This window comes from Medicago truncatula, chromosome 4, assembly GCF_003473485.1.
Source record: "Medicago truncatula cultivar Jemalong A17 chromosome 4, MtrunA17r5.0-ANR, whole genome shotgun sequence".
NCBI classification, from domain to species: domain Eukaryota; kingdom Viridiplantae; phylum Streptophyta; class Magnoliopsida; order Fabales; family Fabaceae; genus Medicago; species Medicago truncatula.
The window spans coordinates 3,160,416-3,184,258 of NC_053045.1; the positions used below are offsets into that span (position 1 = coordinate 3,160,416).

At 29.9% G+C, this 23,843-nt stretch overlaps 1 protein-coding gene and 1 pseudogene across 1 annotated transcript; both read right to left on the reverse strand.

Moving 5' to 3' along the window:
* Positions 1 to 2,362: 2,362 nt before the first annotated feature.
* Positions 2,363 to 4,052, reverse strand: LOC25491378 (plant UBX domain-containing protein 7-like; annotated as a pseudogene).
* A 7,841-nt stretch (positions 4,053 to 11,893) lies between these two features.
* LOC25491379 (auxin-induced protein IAA6) lies at positions 11,894 to 16,183 on the reverse strand. Its single transcript, XM_013599279.3, has 3 exons — positions 15,626 to 16,183; positions 13,337 to 13,430; positions 11,894 to 12,293 (listed from the first exon to the last, which is right to left on the reverse strand). Exons 1-3 carry the CDS (start codon positions 15,966 to 15,968, stop codon positions 12,194 to 12,196), a joined length of 537 nt encoding a protein of 178 aa, XP_013454733.1. The 5' UTR covers positions 15,969 to 16,183; the 3' UTR covers positions 11,894 to 12,193.
* Between the last annotated feature and the right edge of the window lie 7,660 nt (positions 16,184 to 23,843).

Below are 23,843 nucleotides of genomic sequence, written 5' to 3' on the forward strand. Positions count from 1 at the left end.
GGTTGAGAGCGTCTTTACTCTACAGAGTTTTTCTATTCAGATCCTATATATTTCTGGTTATACCCAGTTTTTTTAAAAAGTTTTTGATAATACCAAAATTGTCCTTTTATATAAATTTTCTTAAAATCTTGATTTCATTCATTGTCACTCTAAAATTTCACTCTCTTTCACCCACCAACGATCAAACAATCCTAATGTTCAATTAATCTCTATGAAAGATTAAAGAGTGAATCAAAACATCTTTCATTCATACTCGATTGCATATAAATAAGTGAATTTTTTCTTCTTTTTCAATAATGCTAGTTTCAATTTTCTTCTTCTTATTCAACTGCACTGTACGACAGTTTCAGTTTTACATTGTTGAGGTTAACTTAAATTCAGTTTAAGTAGGTTCATGTAAACTTAGTTTACATAATCTACTTAAACTTAGTTTACATAACCTACTTAAACTGAGTTTAAGTATTACACTTAAACTCAGTTTACATGATCTACTTAAACTGAGTTTACATGACCTGAGTGTGTATACTTAAACTCAGTTTACATGAGCTACTTAAACTAAGTTTATATGATCTACTTAAACTGAGTTTAAGTATTTACACTTAAACTCAGTTTACATGAGCTACTGAAACTAAGTTTACATGACCTACTTAAACTCAGTTTATGTAGGTCATGTAAACCCTATTTTTATGAGAAAGGCTCCGATAATTTGGAGTTTGACCGTGAGGTATAATAAATTAATTAATTTAAGCCACCAAAAAATAAATTAATTTATGTTCTTTTATATTATATGGTTAAATTTTTTAATGATATCATGAGTTTCCAGGATGATAATATCTGCATCAGACTTGAAAATTAACTCCCTTGGATATATATTGAATTTTCTACCACTAAAATGAGTGAATAAGTAAAAACATCATTAATATTTGAGTTTTTCTAATTAAACCCTGTTAAATCCTGATTGCATCCTAAAATGACAAAATTACCCTTCCATAAAATTTAATTTTCAAAAAGCATCTTCCTTTTTTCTTGGTTACACCCTAAAATCCCTCTTCAGTTTAAGTAGGTCATGTAAACTTAGTTTCAATAGGTCATGTAAACTGAGTTTAAGTGTACATACTTAAACTCAGTTTAAGTAGGTCATGTAAACCGAGTTTAAGTGTACATTTAAAAGTTCAACCTTGTTCAATGATTCTACGTAATCTCAGTTTAAGTATGTACATGTAAACTTATTTTAAGGTCATGTAAACTAAGTTGTTTAAGTGTACATACTTAAACTCAGTTTAAGTAGATCATGTAAATTTAGTTTAAGTAGCTAATGTAAACTCAGTTTAAGTATACATACTTAAACTCAGTTTAAGTAGGTCATGTAAACTCAGTTTAAGTGTACATCTAAAAGTTCAACCTTATTCAATGATTATACGTAATATCAGTTTAAGTATGTACATGTAAACTTAGTTTAAGTAGGTCATGTAAACTGAGTTTAAATGTATATACTTAAACTCAGTTTAAGTAGTTTATGTAAACTAAGTTTAAATAGATTATGTAAACTCAGTTTAAGTAGTTTATGTAAACTAAGTTTAAATAGATTATGTAAACTAAGTTTACATGAACCTACTTAAACTGAATTTAAGTTAACCTCAACAATGTAAAACTGAAACTGTCGTACAACGCAGTTGAACAAAAAGAAGAAAATTGAAACCAGCGTTATTGAAAAAGAAGAAAAAATTCACTTATTTATATGCAATCAAGTATGAATGAAAGATGTTTTGATTCACACTCTTTAATCTTCCATAGAGATTAATTGAACATCAGGATTGTTTGATCGTTGGTGGGTGAAAGAGAGTGGAATTTTAGAGTGACAATGAATGAAATCAAGATTTTAAAAAAATTTATATAAAAAGACAATTTTGGTATTATCAAAAACTTTTAAAAAAAACTGGGTGTAACTAGAAATATATAGGGTGTGAATAGAAAAAATCTAATATTTATATCATTATCATAAAATCAATCGAGTGTTAATAGGGTTTCATCCACCGTCATTTGTTGGGTGAAATTTGGTTTACCTCCCTAAAAAAAAAATTAGAGATTCCCCTTTGAAAGTAGATTTGGTTTTTAACCCTCGAGGTAGCTGACTGTATAAAATGGATGAAGGTTTCCTTAATAATTTAGATTCAAAAGTGCAGTAAAAAAACGTGAAGGTTCCTTCAAAAAGACGTGAAACGGGCAATTTGTCTGAACGCTAGTTTTTCATAATCTAGATTCATAGTTTATACACAGTTTGAATAAAATTTCTCTTTTTCTTTCAGCATAAACCAGCCTCTTTCCCATGGTCCATATATTACCAATCCCAAATTCTATGAATTCAGTCCCATGTCACTGAAATCATAGAGCCTGCAAGGCCTGATTCCTCAAATGTTGCATTACTTCTATAGTCCAGGTTTTTAGATGCTCCATGAATTTCATGAGTTAATTTAAATGGCTTTGTCTCATCTTCCTTCAGCTGAACAGCAATGAATGACCATAGCAGCTTCAAAACAGACAAATAAACTGGTAATAAAAATACAGATACTCCTAGATGAGATAAGTGTCTATGTTGGATACGTATCGGATACTCCTATGATACACTCGGATGTATATCCAACAAGTATCCAAAATAATTTAAGTTTTCAAACATATGCTACGAGATATTTTTTAATTCTCTCCTTGAAATCCTATGGAACAACATTTGTTACCTGAATAGGATGAGAGGATAAGAAGTATCGCTGAGCAAGGCGTCCATCCGGAAGTCGAACACCAACTTTGCATAATTACTTGTGTTCCTCGAAAAAGTTTGGATAAGCAGGCGGTGCCAGCGCTCTTTGAACTTGGTCATCCTCCTCTTCACTTGAATCTGAATCTAAAGTAGCTGTAACATCATGAACCAAGATTATGATGGTGACAAAAACATAAGAAATACAATTCTACCATCAGTAATGGGGTTAAGGTTCTCTTAGATAGAAAACATTTGCAGTACAAAACCAAATGAAAGACATGATAATTATATGCAGATTAAATAGAAGATATACATAAAACGAAGCAAATAAGTGAACGGGATGATAAAGAAACGTTAACAAACCTTCAGTATCTGGTGGGGTAGAAGTTCCAGGAGGAGACTTGTGAGACAAGGTATTGTGGTGATCCTTAGGAGTAGCATCAAGGAATGTCAGCAGACCCTAAAACAAAGTTTAGCAGTAAGAAATATTATTAAAAAACAAGAGAGGCCAACCAAGATTTATGTGTGAATAGTGAATGTTTGATTGATACATACTTCTAATAAAGTTTGAGGTTGAACTAGTCCTTCCCAAGAGTGCATGTTTTGGCCAGTGATGGGATGAATAATAAGCACAACAGGAATTGAATTGAGTTTGTAATAAGTGCATAGTTTTTTGCCTTTAGTTGTATCATCATATACTTGCAAGAATATGAAGTTTGTAGTAATGATCTGAGAAACAGCATCATTTGTCCATGTATCCCGATTAAGCATAAGTGAGTTGAATTCCTTAGTAGATTGTATATTGACCAATAACCACTTGTTCTGCATAGAAGCAGCACATTTTGCCTGCATGCATGCACCCAAACAAACAAACCCTAAACTTAGATGAAAGATATAAAGATATAATGATATGCAACTAATACGATTATACCTTTTTAAAAGAAGCATTGAACATTAGATGAGTAGGAGGGCGATAGAGAGAAGCAAGATTGTCCTCCGTCTCAGCGACTGTTGTAGAGGCGGCCGCGGCACCTAGGTCTGATTCACAAACACTCCTCCTCCTCGTTGTTGTTGTTTCCTTTTTAAATTTAATTGGTTCTTCTTGTTCGGCTACGGTTTCGGGTGCATCATCATCTCCACACATGATTGAATCATCATAATCTCCAGACAAGTACCACTCAAGAGCTTCCTCAACATTCCAACTTGTAGACTCAAGGAAGTGTTTAGCGGTGGCAGCGGTGGCGCCTCTAGCAATTTCGAGGAAGATAGAGACCGATGTTTTTTCTGAAGAAGATAACATCATTCCCGATTGAGGAATTAGGGTTTGTTTCCACCACGATGATTGATTTTATGCGAACACTCTCAATGAATAAATGAGTAAACCTACTAATCGATTCGTTACAGGGTTTTGTATTCACAAGCTTTTATAACAAAAATTTATCAAATCACGATCCCAAAATAGATTCATTCAAGCTTTTATAACTACCGGTGTATGTGTATTTATCCGGTATTGCCCGGGATAGAAATATAGTTTAGCATGACCAAAATTTTGTATGCATGCATGATATTTCAAAATAAAATTCACACAGCCAGGTACGGGACGAACATCTTAATGCGTGCACACAAATAGAAAAAATAAACCACATTTTAATCACTCATAAATTAATAAAAGCACATACAGATGAAATTAACTTGATTTAGCAAAATTATTAACACAAATAGAACAAAATAAAATAAGTACTCGGACTCGTAGAAATCCAAACCCGTTATTAAATTAGTAAAATTATACAATTGTTGTATTACTTAAATAAAAATTTCTCGTCATGAAGTAAAATATAATTGAATTTCTTAATTAATGATTTTTCGTTTGGTTAGCAATTTGTTGAAAGTGAGCTGTATAATATTGTTGTCTTATCAAAATAGAAAGAACAAGTCTAAGATGTGTCTTTGTAAAAGAAAAAAAAGTTTAAGAGGTGTTCAGAGGTAAGAGCTTGGTTTTGTAACTTCAAGAGATATTGTCCAGATCTCACATGAATTGCTAAATGATCATTAGCACCACGATTATTAATAATAAAATTTAAGTAATAAATTCTACATAATTTCAATTTTTTTATAATAATGCATTTTTATTGTCTAAAAAAACAGTTTACACATTGATATTTGCAAATATCTTAAAGACCTTAATATTCATTAATACCTGTCTAGCGAATATTCATATGAGTGTGAGAAAGACATGAATATGATTTTTATCAAATAAAAAGAGTTAAATACTAATATATCCGTGAACATCTGTATTCCCAAACTCATTCACTTAAAACCACTATATACATATCCCTCAAGTGATGAAGAGATGTAGCTATCGGACAGATTTATCCACTTACACGTTTGTCAAATGATATTACCAAAAAATTAAAGAATTATAAATTACTTTTGTGTCTTTTATGCCTCTCTTGTGTTTGGATCATTTGGAAAGAAAGAAACAATCGACTTTTTCAACAAAAGGAGTAAAATAAGCAACATTTACTTAACAACATTAAGCTTTAAGTTTTGTTATTGTTTTTAGGGAGGCTTTAGTTTTGTTATTGAAATCGAAATATGCTACGTTCTTTTTTTACTATCTTATTTGGAGGCTTAATCCACTTATGTGCATAAAAGCAGTTGTTTAGAATGTTTTCATATTTCTTTTTGTTCTTTTGAATTTTTTTATTATAGTTGTAATTGTTTATACTTTTGCCTAGGTTTTCTTGGCACACCTTATACTTAGAGAAACAAGTGCGTTGGATATAGTACTATCATTTTGACTTCTTAAAAAAAATGATATTACCAGCAAAATAAAGCACCTATTATGAAACTCCATAGCAAATCATGTTGGTATATTATTACAAATCCATCATGAGAATCTGCACGATGCAAATAAACGAATAATTGAGAACTCATTTTTAATTGACTTTAAAAAGTGTTTTCTCTTGTAGTGGTTGAATTGTTATTGTGGTATCTGAGTTCGACTTCAACAATCATTAATCAAATTTTATTTACTTTTGATAAGTCAAAATCAGCTTGCATGTTAAGACAAACAATATCAAGTTGTACAAATAAGTAATCCCTATTCTCTCAAAGGCATTCGGCCCAATAGAGAATATACTTTGAATTCGGTTTGAATAAAACGGAAGATATTGTCGATAAATAGAAGGACGTCTTGTTCATTGATATCTCGAAATATCTTGCCATATAGTTAGGGCAGTTAAACCAACTCACATTCGAACTCAAGGTGGTTCATTCAGTTGCCCATAGACTAGAACTACTTTATAAAAAATAAAAAAAATAAAAAACTAGTCTCTAATCACTTCTTACATTTTTCTCCGTAACTGGTTTGTTTCTTAAAAAATGTCGAGTCTGAGTTTGAATTGTTTGTCATGTATCTAAGTTCAATTTCAACAACTCTTGATCATCTTTTACTTGCTTCTGAATAAACTTTTAAATAAATCAAGACAAAAAAGAATCTCACGTTATCAGCCTCGTAAGTAACCACTAGAATCTCCAATCAGTTCTCACATTTTTTGTAACAAACTATCTTATTTGTTTGTTTCTTGGAAAAAATGTTGAATCTGAGCTTGGGAGGTGAGGCTCAAACTCAACCAGCTCAAATCAATCATAAAAGAACAAGCAAAAAGAAATAAGAATGTGGTTGAGCTTGCTGCCACCAGAGCTTTAACTCATTGCAAAGCGATGGAAGGCTACTAGAAATCTCATCAAACTCTGCAATTTCAGCTTCAAATGCACAACATTTACCTGAAGATGATCGAAGAAGAAAAAAAGAAGGCGAAAAAACGTGAACACTAGTTTTTCATAATTTAGATTCTTAATTTATCTTAAAACATTATCTTTAACATTGATATCATATGAAGAAGATCTGATAGTACTCCAGGATGAAATAAGTGTCTCTGGTGTTGGATACGTATCGGATACTCCTATGATATCAAAATGACGACATTTGTTACCTGAATTGGTTGAGAGGATAAGAAGTATCGCTGAGTAAGGCATCCATCTGGAAGTCCTACACCAACTTTGCATAACTTGGGTTCTTCTGAAAAGGTTGGATAAGCAGGCGGTGCCAGTGCGCTTTGAACTTCGTCATCCATTTCTTTACTTGAATCTGAATCTACAGTAGCTGCAACATCATGAACCAAGATTATGACGGTGACAAAAACATGTGAAATACAATTCTACCATCAGTAATGGGTATATAAGGTTCTTCTGATAGAAAAGATTTGTAGTACAAAACCAAATGAAAGACATGATTATGTGAATTAAGGTAGTTGGGCAAGGTCCATCCATCTATTATAGAAGATATATGTAAAAAGAATCAAATAAAGAAGGCTTAATGATGTGTTTCGTCCTTGCAATTAGGCGTCATTTAAAAATTAGTCCTTGTAATCGCTAATCCTGGCAATTTACCCTTGCATTGTTTAATCATTTAAAATTTCGTCATTTGACCAACTTAATCACCGCCAAGTTATCAAATTAGCAAAATGGCATAGGAATGGACAAAAATACACTCGTCTTTATTATGAGAAGAAGATGAAGACAGGGGTAAAAATGTCATTTCACGAATGGATGACGAGGGTATACAGATGCATTTACTCTTGATGGATCAAATACATATCATACATGGTCTGGTATCTACTGGAACTTCATGTATTATGGATTTTCTCGTTCTGCCCATCTATTGGCTCAAACGGGTATGTTTGACTCACCAACATGCAACTTTAAAATGATGATGATATGCAAATCATGTTCTCTATAGTTGGTCAGTATAGTTTTAAGGGACGTATCGAATGTGATGCTACCTTGGTGATATATGACACTTAAAGAAATTACGACGTGCATGGTTGAACCCGATAAATAAACTAGTTTGATTGATCCATGATATTGTTTATGTTTCATTTATGTTTGTAGTTTATGTTGTTGTTGATGAATTATGGTGTTGTTGAATTTTCTAGGTACCCAGTTCGTCCAGATTATGAAAATCAAATAACATGTTTAAGACTCTAAAGTTTATACAGATGTATTTTTGCAAGCTAAACTAGTGTCATGTTGGGCCACAACCCATATGCATATTGTAATGTAATTTTGGTTTTTAACTACAAAAATGTTATTTGAACATAATTTTTTGAATAAATACTTTACATTGAAAGCATTTTCTTCATCCACTTCTCATATATGAACAAATGACTATGGTAGTGGCTAACGTTGAATGAAGGTGTCGACAGACAAAATGTATGGTAGAGAAAAGATGAAGACGATAGTGGTGGTGGTCGGTGATTGAGGCGGTGACAAACGTGAATGGAGGGTACAATGGGTAGAGAGACGAAGGCAAGAGAGGGGGAAGGGTGATGATCATGAAAGAGAAAGTGTGTTAGAGAAGAGAGACGAGGATAGTGGGCGATGGGGGGGGGGGGGGGGGGGCGAGAGAGAGAGAGAGATGAAAAGAAAAAGAAAAAGAAAAAAATGTATAAATACGATGGTGTTGTATTTTTCTCTAAAATATTGCGTACAAATAACATAATTGTTTTAAGGTTTTTTCTAGCTTACCCTCTCTTATTTATATGATATTTTACCCTCTCATGATATCAACCAATCAAAATATAATATACATTGCCAACATTAAATGTCATAAATGAGTCAATTTTTTTCTAAAAAAAGAATCAATTATAATCATAAGGAAACTTTTAATACTTTTAATTTTTATTTAATTATAGACATGATTACATTAGAGATCTTTTATCTTATTTATTTGTTACACTTGGGTCCTTTATCTTTATTTTTTTCCGCTTAGGTCCTTTATCTCTTATAAAAGCACATATACATCCTTTTTCTCTTTTTTTTATATTAAAAAAATACATAATTTTATTTTTAAAATATCTTTTTATTAAAAATGAAACAAATCCAGAAATATGATGAAGATGTTCATCATCTTTATCTTCTTCCTTTGAATCTTCATCTTCATTGAATCAAAAAAATTTCTACACAAATATATCTCCAAATATCATGAATTAATGTTATATTCACCTCAAATCTTCTTTTAAACACAAAAATCAAACCCCTATAGAGAAAGAGATTTAGTTTCATCACAAAAAAAATTTAGTTATATAAATTGTCACGTTGTATATTATTATTATTATTTTCTAACTCAATATTCAAGCCTGACATAAAAATAACCCCAAAATTGATAGCAGTTTTGCACATCAATTTTGTTGTTTCCAGAACAATCTTAACTTTCGTAAAGCCTAACCCTTCCGCCAGTGACTAAGCCTCCAGCGTCCGCCTTGCAACATTTGTGAAATTAAAGTTTTGATTTTTGTGTTTAAAATAAGATTTGAGGTGAATATAACATTAATTCACGATATTTGGAGGTATATTTTAGTAGAATTTTTTTTTTATTTAAAGAAGATGATGAACATCATCATATTTTTAGATTTTTTTTCAGTTTTAATAAAAATATATTTTTAAAAATAAAATTATGTATTTTTTAATTAAAAAAAATACGAAAAAAGATGTGCATGTGCTTTTAAGAGAGATAAAGGACCTAAACGGGAAAAAATAAAGACAAAGGACCAAAGTGTTACAAATAAACAAGATAAAGGACCCATAATGTAATATTGCCTTACTTATATTTAGGTGTTCAATCTTAATTAATTTATACGACAGGACTGACAGAACAATTAAAATTTCACATCAAATTTCTTTCACCTGAATGTCCTTAAATTTATCAGTTATATTCATAAAATTTATTCCTCCCATTTTGATTGTTCAATTTTGTCGTTCCCAACTGCCACATTTTTCAATTTTCGTGAGAATCGTCATGATTTCAAATATCATGAGAATTGTCGTTGTTTCCAGTACAACATCAGGTATGATGACTTGATTTTTCTTTTTGATTTGATTTTTATTGGTTGTGAGGTAGTTAATTATAACAATTGAGTAAATCATCCGTTGTACTTTGAGGGCTACTAGCAGGTGTTGCCGCTGTGATGTTGTGGGAGTTTGCTAGCATTTTTTGGTTGCTGCTGAAATGGTTATGTGATGAGGCTTTTGTTCTTTTATTTGGACTTAAAGGCTTTTGCTGATAGTGAGACAGGTCTATGCGTGTTAACAGATTTTATTAAGTTGACTGCTTAAATAAAAAAAAATAAGTCACGATACCTGACGCGGTTCTAGAAACAACGACAATTCTCACGATAATTGGAAATTGCGGCAATTTGGAACGACAAAATTGAACAATCAAAATGGGAAGAAGAATGAAAAAGAAACAAAAATTGATCAATATGGAAGAATAAAGAAGAAGAAATTTGAAAGAAGGAGATGTTTTTGTTCTCACGTTCGGGGTTCTGAAATGGAAGAAATTTTATGAATGTAAATGATGAATTTAAGGACATCCAGATGAAAGAAATTTGATGTAAAATTTTATTTGTTATAAGTCTTTTAGTGTAAATTAATTAAGATTGAACACCTTAATATAAAAAAAAAAAAAATTAAATCATTTGTTGTTTCAAAAAAAAAAAAAGTATTAAAAGTTACCTTATGATTAAGATTAACTCTTTTATTTTTAGAAAAAATTTACTCATTTATTTGACATTTAATGTTACCTATGTATATTACATTTTGATTGGTTTATATTATGAGAGGGTAACGTAGACCTCACCTTGTTTTTTTTTTTTTTGGTCAAGTAGCCTAGTGGCTAGAGCTCACACAATTTAATTGTGGAGAAGTGGGGTGTCCGGGGTTCGAACCTCGGCCCCTGCATATAATATGCAATATCCCTACCAACTGAGTTAAGCTCACGGGGATCTCACCTTGTTTTAACCATGGGGAATGTTAACATATGTTAAGGAACTACATATACTCCCTCCTTCCCGTTTTATATGATTAATTTTACAAAAATAATAGGTATTAAGAAAAATTGTTGAAGCAATAAATTTGCCACAAATGTATGTGACTATTAGCAAATTACCCTTTGTGTATATACATATTTAATGTTGACTTTTCATATTACAAGATACATTAATAGTATTAATAAGGGGTACTCCCTCCTCTGTTTTTTTTTTAAGGGTCTCTGTTTTTTTTTTTTAAAATGTTTATATTTAATTGTCACTTTCAAAGTTTAATGTAATATTAAATGTTATTTTACCGATATTACCCTTAGTAATTTATTATAGAGAGAAATATATGAAATAAGATATTAAATGAATGAAACTATTATTGGAAAGAGATAAATCATTGTATCAAAAGTAATAACATTTATTGATTGTTATGATTTATGTAAAATGTAAAAATATGACAATTAAAAAGGAACGGAGGTAATATTTAAAAAAGAGTAATAAATGCATCGAAAAATTTGTAAATAATCTTTTATCTTAAAATTAAGGACAAAGGAAGTAGTAATTATGTCTCAAAAATCATGTATTCAAATTCTACAAAATAAAATAAAAAATGCTTTTTTCAATATTGAATTTCCATTTTTGAATTTTCTAACATGTGTTGTTATGATACAAGTTAGCAACACCCTGTCGGTATAACCTCCAAAATTATGTTTATATCACATAGTTCCAATATTGTATCACATTCAACCCTTACCTATACTTTTTATGGACATTTTGATTTGACAATATCATTTACTGAATCAGAATATCATTATTAATTATCCCCTCTGTTTCAAAATACATGTCGTAATTATACAATGTGTACTATTCACATGACTTACTTTGACCATACTTTTTAACTAATATATAAATACAAATATTAGCATGTAAAATATTATTTGATTTGTCTCGATATATATATATATTCAAAATACCAAATATTGTGCATTGGCATGTGTGATGTGGTTGACTGCGACATGTATTTTGAACGGATGAGGTATAAACATAATTTTGAGATATTAAACTATTGGTGAAAATCCAGAAATCCTAGCTCAACTGTCAAAATGCCGAAATTATTAGGCTGGATGTCATGACCGGGGTTCGAACTCCGGCACCTCCACTTATGTGTGTGAGTTTATAATGGTTTTGTCATTTCGTCTATAAAATAAAAATAAAAAATAAAAAACTATTGGTGAAAAGTTTTGAGCTATTTCTATACATGTACTTTTCCAACAAAAACTACTTCTCTTCAATCAAAGGAATTCACTCATGGACGTCTCTTACAATGCATGTAATTTAAATACTTAATAAAAATGAGTCCTATATATCTTTCATAAATAAAAAATTAAAACAGAATGATCAAAGCCTAGATTCATATTTCATATATCAAACTATAGTATAAAGGAATGCTTAATTCCTAAAAATATATTAAAAAGACAACATAAATTCAAATTGTTGATCTTCAAACATGCATCACGACAATAATTGTTTAGAAGCATAACATACACTTTGCCAAAGCCTTCTATATGAATCTCTTTAAAGATCCTTTTGGTTGCAAACCAAAACCCTTTGCATCTGATCTCTTCATAATCCTCAGCCTCTTGCATGATTCAATAAACATCCTGTTTTTTTTACATCACAAATTTAATTAGTTAAAATTAATCACTACAATATAGTTTCGATTTACTCCCTCCACTTTAAAGTAGTTTTTTTAATTTAAATCTATAAATTTTAGGACTCCAAAATATAATTAACGTTTTTTCGACGATATTCTTAGATATACTAAATATAATTTATTTTTTATGAGATACTAGTTGATAGTGAAATATATTACTATATACAATAAAAAAAACGTGAATTTGTAAAATGATTAATTAACAATAAAAATTAAGGTATTTAGTACAAGCATATATAACTTATATAAAATTTTCCATCTATATATAAAAACCTTAAACACCAAAATTTTAGAACGTATGGAGACTTATTTATTTACCAAAATTTACTTATCTTTTTAATTAATCTTTTTTTAGAAAAAGTTCCTATATTTCATGGACATGTCATTATAGGAATTGCAAGCTTTTTCCCCACTTTATTTCGATGTTTCCATCTAACACAATAATGGCTTTGCCTTTTCCATGGTAGGCCATGACTTTTGATTATTTCTCCTTCCTAATTGATGGGTTCAACATATTATAAAGAGGGGTTCACGCATGTCGGTTACTTGGGGTCCAATGTGTGTGTACATAAAATTTTGTATTCCAAAAAAGAATTTGATTTTCACTTTCCTACATAAATTTTTATAGAAGTAACTCTCTTTTTTTGTTAGTACAATTTATTTATATCGATGTAACTAGTCAAGTAAACGAAATTTCCATAACACTTATGCATCAAATCAAATCAAATTTAGTAGTAATAGGTGACTTAGCTCACAAGTATTTATCGTTTACTTGACTCGTATTTTACACGATTACTCGATTAATCTTGTCTACAAGAAAGGATCCCAACAAATAAATTGTCTCTAATTTTGTCTATAATTTAACCTTTTTTTTTTATAGAAATGACAGACAGATATATTTTTCTCCATATGTAATAATAGAAAGCATTATATAAATTTAATAATAATTGTAAAATAGAATGAGTTAAGAAATGGGCCAGAAGGACTTACTCCCAAGGGACATCTCCAACCAGCATCCAGTCACCATCTTTGTCCTCATAAATGGGAACGTGTTCACAATTGTCTGCATCCTTCAACGCTTCCTCTGTCAACAAATTTTAATTAGTCAACAAAAGTATTAATTTTAGGGCCATATGCTAAAGACACATATTAGGGTTTCACAAAGAACAAATATTTATTGAAAAAGAAAATAAAAATCAAGAAATATATTGACTTGAATTTACGGTACATAGTTTCTACTTTTTGTCAAGTAGTTTAATGGCTGAAACTCTACTTTTTTTTGTCAAGTAGTTTAGTGGTTGAAGCTCACACATTTTAAATATGAAGAAGTGAGCTGTTTGGGATTCAAACCCTGACCTCTGCATATACTATGCATTGTCTCTACCGACTGAGTTAAACTCACAAACACTCATAGTTTCTACTTTTAGTATACTAAGATGTGCCCTAAGAGCACATTTTAACATTTTTTCTTGTTTTAATTTCAAATACTAGTAGTCCTATTATTATTATTATTATTTGCCCTTTTGTGGGGTTTGGTTCCATCTTCCTTTTTTCTTTTGAATAAAGTTACTTCTTTTCATTCAACCGATTATAATCAAGTTTTTTTTAAAGGGTATAATCAAGTGTTATGATTAATTAAATTTTATGTAGCATAAATCTTGTGCTTAATTATATGTCATTAAGAGGCAGTGATGAACTTTATACGTACACTAGCAGCACGCCACCATCACATAATGAGGAGAATGTCTAATTATTGTTATACATTCTACTTGGTCTCCCACTTTACCCTTTTTCTAGGACCTTTATAAAAAATTAAAGATTCTTCATGATCCTTATGTTGCACTATAATATCTACCTGGGATCAATACCTTAACTAACATATATAAAGCATCATATCATGTTTTTATGGTTTGTCGAGTTTATATAAGAAATTAATTAATTCATGTGTTTCATTTTATTTGTTTGTTTAGAATATAAAAGAAATGGACTTGCTAAAAAGTTCAAATTCTTACTGCTTTTAATAAAAAAAATGAATTTTATAATAATTAAAAAAAGGAATATATGTAATATTTTATTAAAACTTATTAAAAATGGCAAGGGGCTCCATTAGAACCGTTTTTAAAAATTCATATTGGATGCACTTTAGTATTTTACCTTTTTCCATCAATTATCTTATTTATTGGATCTCAATTCATTTAACTATTTCACTAACTATTTTAGTATTAGAGGTGTTTTAGTCTCTAAATTTAATTTTATCATAAAAATTAGTATGCTAAACAAATTTCTCTAAAAAATTATGCAAAACCTTAAAAGATGTAGTATGAGACGGAGAGAGTAACTAGCTAGCCACTATGTGTGCAAATGTTTATTTTGGAAAGTCAAGGTTGAATGTTACTGAAGGTATATTGGAGTCACATATATTGCTAAGGTTCTTGGACTTCTGGATGTATATTTTTTGAGGTGTTTGAATACACTCGCTTTTGAGCTAGTTTTTATGACTAGATCCAAACTCATTTAACATGGTATAGAGTTAGTTAAAGATTGCAATACTGTAATTGGACCCAAGGACTTTGAGGGTGGATATTGAACATTTTCATGTATAAATGTCTTGTGAACAATTTCGTTGATTAGGTCTCTAAATTGTTATATGTATAAATGTGTTTTGAACATTCTCATTGTTTGAGATAGTTTCTAGAATTACATACAAACTCATTAAATAGAAACTAATATTCATCATTAAAGATCAACAAATAAACTTCTATATGAACAAAAAGTTATCTATGTTGAAAAGTTGAAATTATATATGCAAATACAATACAAACTAGCAAAGTTTAAAAAATAAACAATATGCGACCATGAATTTGAACGCACAAGCACAATCAATTTTTTGATATATTCACGCAATAATCGCAACTATAATGATGATGGTTGTTTGAATTTAATTGTAATTTTTCGCAATATCAAGAAATACAACTTGACATCGATTTAAAACCTTGCATCTATACTAGAATTTAGAGGACTCTAAGAACCGCACACTACATATATAGTATACAATTTGAAGGAGTTTTAAGAAAGAGGTTTTGGGACCACTAAATTCACTAACATTTGCCTATATATCTCTTCAACAACAAAAAGAAAAAATACAATTTGATGTTATATATATTTTGCTTAATAATATATCTTGTGCCCTAAATATTTTGCATGCATATCCAAAAATCGTGCCACAAATAATAAGACTTGAAAATGAAATACAAGAAGAAGAAAAAAAATGTAACTCACCAATTCCACAACAACCAAAGAGCTTCTCCAAAGCCAAAGCTAACTCCAAGTATCCCTTATGCAAACCAAGATCAATCTTACGCAAGTAAGGAGCTCCATCCATGCTAACCTTCATGTACATTTTTGAACCTTCATTCATATTCTTCTTCCGGTACGAACACACCGGAGGCCATCCCACAACTTGATTCTTCTTCTCGATTTTCTGGTCACCGGAACCTCCATTTTCTTCCTCGCCACCGTCAATCTCGGAGAACATCCTCTTCTTCTCATTCTTTTGTGGCTCACCACATGGCAAACCCAACCTTAGCTCGGTTATTTCAAGTCCAAAACCTTCTCTTGCCATTTTAACTCTTGTTTTGTGGCAATAGTTTTTTTTTTCTCTTCTTCTTAGGGTTGGAATATTTGATGAAGGATCAATGAATATTTTTTTCTTAAGATGTAAGAAAATAAGGGTTTGGTTATGTTATATATATAAACATTAAACATACACACAAAGTGAATGGAAAAAGACTTAGTGGGAGCAAAGACAGGTCAAGTAAGAGGAAATGGTCGGTCACATGAGAAACAATTGTGGGGACAAAAGTTGTCTCCTCCCAAAACCCCCAACAGAAGCCAGCACCATAATAAGTTGGATATGGGACATATCGAACGATTTATGCTTCCTTGTGATATTTTAAGATTTGATCTTGGCCGTTTGATTAGATGACTTGTGGAACATGCCATGTGATTTGCTTGATTGAGGGGTCTCTTTGCAATAAATTATAGTACCAAAGGAGAGGGTTAGTTACATGAAGAAAGTGCTTGATTGTGTAAATTAATATACAAGCTCACCGTTGTTGGGATCGTTCATCTCTTGGTTAGTTTTCTCATGTTTGTTATACAAAGTTGTTTGAAGAATATGAAAAACAAATTTCCATGAAATATTTGAGTATGTTGTATATAGAAATACAAATTTGTAAAAATATAGATTTTTTTTTTAATTGTATTTTCAAACAAACGATCAACCAAACTGATCTAAACCGGCTAGTTTGATTCGGTTTCTTTTTTAAAAAACAGTAAAAAGAATTAATCCTTTATTTTTTATGAGTGTACTGTGTTAATCAGACGATCGATGAGGACAAATTCATGCCATGCCACAATCACAATGCATGTACCATAGAAGTGGGCATGCATATGCACCTTGTTGATTTTTTTGTTGAATTATATGCATCTTGTTGATGATAATGCAAGCAATTGAAATAAAATGGACAATACTAGTAGATAGTAGGACCCAAAAGAAATTCCTAGTGAGCTGTGAATGATCACATCAAAACCATTTGAGTCAAAGTAGACAATCCTTAGAACAAGGAAACACTTGGGGACTTATCAAAGTTCCAAAGTTATAAAATCTGAACTACCGCTTCATGCGTGACCATTATATCCGCCACTAAGTATATAGGGCACCATAATAAAAAAAAGGAAAATTCTATGGTGAAATCATAAAAATGATTTTTTTGGTGAAGTTAACACTATAACATACAAAATGTAATGAGTAATACCCCACCGTTTATACAATGACATCAAAAATTCAGTCATTAGAGTATCAATGTATCATCAATTCATCATATTAACAAGATTACACTTAATATAATTTTATCATACCTTATTATAAGCGTAACACCCCACAAAGTGTAACACTTAAGACTATCACATAATATCATCAACTTTGTTTGCTTGTTAAAGATTTCAACGATAAAATAGTACATGTAAGTCCAACATGTTGCAAGCATTACTAGATGAATTAGTATTGATTATTAATCAGTAATCAACAATTTAAAAATGAATCAAACATTAAAATCAAAATTAACTTTTTCAAAAAAGTCAATTTCTTGACTGCACCGTAGAAGCTCCAAAAAAAAAATGTATATAGGATAATCTCGTTCTACCAAAAACATACTCTCTCCGTCCTAATTTATAAGTAAAAAACACTAATTCACACTTATTAAGAAAACTAACACTTAGTGAGTTGAGGTATAATTTTTTGTGTACTCCTTGAAATAAGTTTCATGGAAAGATGTAAAAATAATTCTCATTGGTTAAAAATTATGGAGAAAATAAAAAGGAGAACACATTGAATGCAATTTGCATTTAATTTTACATTGGAAAAGATGATTTGTTTGAAAAAACATAATAATAGCATAAAAGTTGATCTTTTTCGCTTATATTTTGAGACAAAGAATATGATAATTTTTTGCTTATATTTTAGGACGGAGGGAGTATATATATATATATATATATATATATATATATATATATATATATATATATATATATAATAAAGATTTAATCCCTGTGAGTTTGGCTCACTTGGTAAGCGATAATGCAAAATATATGCAGAGTCTAGAATTCGAACGTATTCAATTTAATGTGGATTTCTTTAGTCGCTGGGCTACTTGACCAAAAAATAATAAAGATTTATAGTTGGTTACAAAAAAAATTATGTAAAATAATTATTGATATTTTAATTAAAAATAATTAGTCCAATATAAAATTTGAAAATTACCCTATGAAAAGGTAAAAGAAATGTTTTAAGAGGTCTTGTATTTAAATACAAAGAAAATACATAAAAGTAGAAAAATAAGAGGATGCAAATAAATATTACCTTCGGTCCTATTTATAAGAAAAAGTTAATTTTTTAGATTCATTCAATAATTGATGTACCTAGTCTAAAAATAGACCAAATACATCAACTATTCAATGAATCAAAAAAATAAATTGTTTCTTATATATAGAACCGGAGGGAGTATGCAGTAACCTTGTCATTAGGGAAGAATTATGTGGGTAATCAATGGACAATAAATATTAATTTCAAGATATTTTGAATTAATTTATTAATTGATATTTTTTTTTAAAGAATTTATTAATTGATGGTAAAACTCCGAAATAGTCTTTTATGTTGGTGAACAATGAGGATTCTATGGTTCTTCTTATCAACGGCAGCATATTTTCTTAATTAAAGATAAATTTGTGTTCTATAACTTTTACATATATAGGCCTCCTTCTTTAAAAAAAAAAAATCTAGACCTCCCTTTTGAAAAAATAAAATAAAATATTATACGGGCCTCCCAATTGATGCAAATACGAAGTACACCTTCCAATTATTATTATAAATAAAAATATATTTTTTAAATTCATTGATAAATGATATACAATATAGATCATATACATTATTTATTAAATGGATTAAAATGTTGACTTTTGCTTATGATAATGAAGAGAGGTTGTAGTTGGTAACATGGAGGCATGTGATTATTTATAATTAATTAAGATAGTGGTTTGTTGTTTTCACTCTAAAAGTTGTGCGCTTTAAGGGTTGAGAATCTTCATTTTCCAAATTTGAGTTTGCTTGGCAATTATGTTTACTACTTTTGGTAAATATATTTGTATTTTTGTGAGAGCACTTGGTGGCTAGACATGGTTGGAGATTATCCAAGTGTAAGTATATCGGTCAAAGACCTATTTGATGCGCTTTAATTAAAAGAAATTGTTTGTTGGACTAAACTTTAGGGACATAGAGAATAGACTTATTTTATTTCTAGAAGAGAGTGGTTTAGGTGATACTATGATTTTGCTTTACTCCTTTCTAGGATTATTTTCCATTTGAGTATTGAAGCAAATAATTTACCAAATGGACTTCTGATCATAAATTCTAGCCTCAAATCAAGCTTTGTTGGTGCTGTTCTTTTGAGCAAAACAAAAATAAAGGAAAGAAATGTTGGAAACAATGAAACAAATCAAACAAACATGAGGTCGGTGAAGAAGATAAGAAGGCGCCACAATCTAAAATAAAAGGCGGCAAAATATGTCAATTGTGTTCCGTTTAACCTGCTCGTTTAAACGGAATAGTTTTGAGCTCGATAATTTAAGTTGACCTTTCTTGTTTAATACGTTGTAGAAACGTGATAGTGACGGGGCAGAGTGTGTTTGCCCTCTTTGTTATATTGAAATAAATCTTTCTTTGTTATCTTTTAGTTTATTTTGCTAGTGAAATTGTTTTATATGTTGGAGAAACATATATTATTTTGAGATTATGTTACCTTTAATTCAACATATACTAATTTGAAGTTGTTGGAGCACTAATTATTTTCTTGATATTTTTTTATTGATTCAGGCATAGACAAGATCTTGTTTGATTTGGTCATTCGGCCGTTAGTGTAGATGCATGTTTATGTTGCTAGTGTCATTTTCTTTTTGTTATAAAATTCATGATTTTGTTTTGTTCTATTTTTACAGTTTTTTTACAGTTAAAACTCATGATTATTGATTGTTGATGTTGGTATTTTTATTCGGTGTAAAAATAGAACATATTAAACCGTTTTATCACTCTTGAAATTAAAAACATAAAATTAAAAAAATTCCTTCATTTCCTCTCTATTATTATAGCTTCTTTTAGGTCTCATCATAATCCCTCCCATAGATTTTATTTTTAAAACAAATGCTATTCAAATCATGTCTTGGTATAATTTGGAATATTCATGCCAACCATTTAGGAACACACTATACGTCAGTTGGGATACCATGTAGTAGAAGGGGTAGACAGAAAAGTATAAAAGAAGAAACCTGAGAATATATTTTTGAAGGTTTAATTCCCCAAACATGACTATTTTATAGTTGTAATGTTCAGTTAAGGGATATGTTATATAAGAAATACAATTAATTAAGAAGATCCGTATCCACTTACACTCATTGAGATATTATTTCATGTGGGAGTATTGAAATTCGTATTCGATCGATTTATTAATTGTCTGTACTAATAAGTGAAACATCAATAATGTAACCACTCTTGAAGAAAATCAATTTCATCTTCTAACGTTTACTTATTTTAGGTCAAGTAATTGTGTAATGGTTAGAAATTCATATTTTAAGGTGGGGTGTGCACGATTCGAACCCTAACTCTTGTATATATTTAACTTCTTAACCAGTGCCTTAAATGCATTTATTAGCTAACTCTATTATGTAATGTTCATATCAACTGAGATAAGTTCATGGAAACAAAACCATCGACAATTATTATAGCTTAAATAAATTAAGATTTCCTACGGGTATACATTATCTTTTTTAATTTCTTTGACTGATCTTTTGATTTTTATTTTTAATGTCAAATATTAGTATTTTTAATTTGTTCGTCATGGTTTGAATGGATCTCGAACTTTTTGCATATACTCGTTTTTAATGTCAAATCTTCTATTTTACTAAACTATATGTATTTCCTTGTTAAAAAAGAGATAAAGACAATGTTATGAACCCTCTTTTATGTACCAAAAAAAAAGACAATGTTATGAAAATGTAAAATTACTTACCCAATTTTCCCTCTCATCTAAGATAAGCTATTCAAATGATATACTAAATATTTCATTTGAAGTTTCCTTTAAAAAATTATTTGTTAAAAAAATTATAGCAAAAAGATATTACACTATAAAAATCTATTTAAAAAAAAAAAAAAAAAAAAACTATAACAAAAGGACTCATCCTTTTAAGAAGTAAGAATAGAGATTAATGATTTTCTGAAAAGGTAAAATGTAACTAATCGCTAATAATCAAAAAGAGTAGAAATTTATTTGAAGTATTTGATAGTTTAGCTCTGTAACGAAGATCCACTACTCAATGAAAAAAAATACACATCCCCACAACATGATCAGTTTAATATACTCTACGTGATATTAAAACAAATGATTCGTACTGTCTCTGTTTATATATTGAGAAATGATATTTGAATAATTATTTTATATTTTTAATTTTTATTTCTATTGCTTTGGTTTTCATGTAAATATCTTCCTTTCTTTGTTTATGTTTGGTTGTTCCATTTGTTTATATTCGACACATGTTAAATGTAGACATATGTTAAATATTAGATCGATAAAAGTTGATGCATCTAGTTCAAATTTTGAACTAAATAAATCTATTTTATTTTAATTTTTAAAAATTAGATACATCAACTTTTGTTCACTCAATTTTTATTTTTATATAAAACAAGAGGAAATGTATTGAACCAAAAAGAAAATGTACTCGTGAGCTTAGCTCAGTTGGTAGGAACAACGTATAATATATGTAAGATCTAGGGTTCAATCTCCGACCACAAAAAAAAAAAATTCTAACCAACACAATGAAGGCAAGGCGGGAAATCAGAAGTCATTACAACGAAAAAATACAAACCAATCACCAACATATCAAAAAGTAACAAAAACATTAGCGAGGATCAAAGACAAAATCACTATGTAGGTAAAAATAGATATTTTCCACCTTGGATTCAAATTTGCATTTACCACGTTATGACAGGGTTATTGGGAAAAACTCAAGTCTTACATCAGATAAATAAGACTTCTGAGAAGAGTATATAAAGATGCAATCTTCACCTTATAAGTCAGTTTTGTAAGGTTAAGTTAGATCCCAAATTTCAACAAGGGTATCTATCAAACAAGTTCTTTCTTTCTCACTTTCGAAAAATTAACATAATTTAGACATTGGGAATTTAAAAATTCAACAGCTTTGAAACAAAATTAAAGGCTAAAACATCAAAGTATGGAGTGTGAGTGACATCTAACAAAAGGAATTAGAAAAAGAATTATGGCTATACAACAATCATTTGTACGACCAAAAACAAGAATTTGGAAACTATACTTCCTCTTTCGGCAAGCTCACATGATTACTTTTCCGTTTTTAACCAAAATTTTTTTTTTACGCATTTTCCATAATTGCTCGAGTTTTTTTTTTGTTTTGACAAAGCATAATTGCTTGAGTTGAGTATGTCCTTCTTGTGTTAGGATTCTTAATAATCTAATTTGGACGCATTCACGAAGTAAATGAATCCAATGGTTCAGATTGATTCAAACCATAAAATTGTGTTGCTATTACTGGTCACTGTATGTCTATAAAACATCAATGAACTAGTTCACCTCATGTTTAGGTTCTCTTAGAATTTGGGTTAGTGAGCTGATAACAATTGGTTCAGCAAATCTTGAATGCATTATAAATAACATGTGCATGCATGCACACATGCATAAAAACAATACATACACACAAATATATATACATATATACTTTTTTTTTATCTTATCTTGAAGGTCTTGCTTTTTACTATTAGATCAAACCCTTAGAACTAACTAAATTGTACTTCACATAATGTTTATACTTGGTAAACACTGTTTTATCTTATCTCATCCAAATATGAATTTGCAACAAATCATATACAAATTCTACATATGCATGACTATGAATAAATTGTTTGCCATGGTTTTTTGTGAAAGTTATACTGATGATGAAGTGCTTCTTGCAAGATTTGCCACCATAAGATTTGAAAAACATACACTCTATAAATAAATATATTTCATATATAGTTATTATATTTTCTTAATGTAAAATGTTTTAGTGGTTGTTGTATAATTTTATCACATGCATTTTGTCAACAAAAATAAAATGAATTTCACACACAAATGCATTGAAATGTCTTAAAATGAGAATTGAGAAGTTTTCTTCTTTTGCATTAAATGTGTGAAAGTCATGTTTACGGATATATATAGGGGCCACATGGTTGATATGTTGAGTACTATATATACAAGATATGTAGCCAGGAGCAGGTGTTTATGGAACTTGCTAGGTGAACATTAGAACATATACGTGTGTATAAAATAAAATGTTGGGAGGTAACTGATATTGATCAAACATTGTTGATTAGAACAAATATGTTCCTTCCCAACCGAGCAGATATTTTTCAACTACGACTTTGCCCTGAGCTTCAACTTCACCATATAAGCCCCCACATGGAGTCCCACTTGATGTCAGTTGTTCCCTGTTATATTACCTGGATCACATTGTTTGTTTGTTTTTTTACAAATTACATTAAAGATTAAAATGGCAATCTAATGTGGAGAATGATAAAGATCTACCAAACAAGTCATAAGCAGTGTTGTCTTGTTAAATGAGTTTGGATCTAACTTCTAAAAACTAGTTTAAAGGATGAGAATATCCAGCCAAGTATATACTCTAATATGGTACTAGAACCACTATTAAACTTAAGGGACAAGGACGCTATGACCAATCTATGTAATAAATGGGCAATGCTATTATGATCACAGTGTAGATCGAAGGGACAATATTTCTTCTACAAGACAACTTTCTCGAAGAGACAATTTTTCCGTACGAACAATATTTCTCCGAAGAGACATAATTTCTCCAAAGTGAC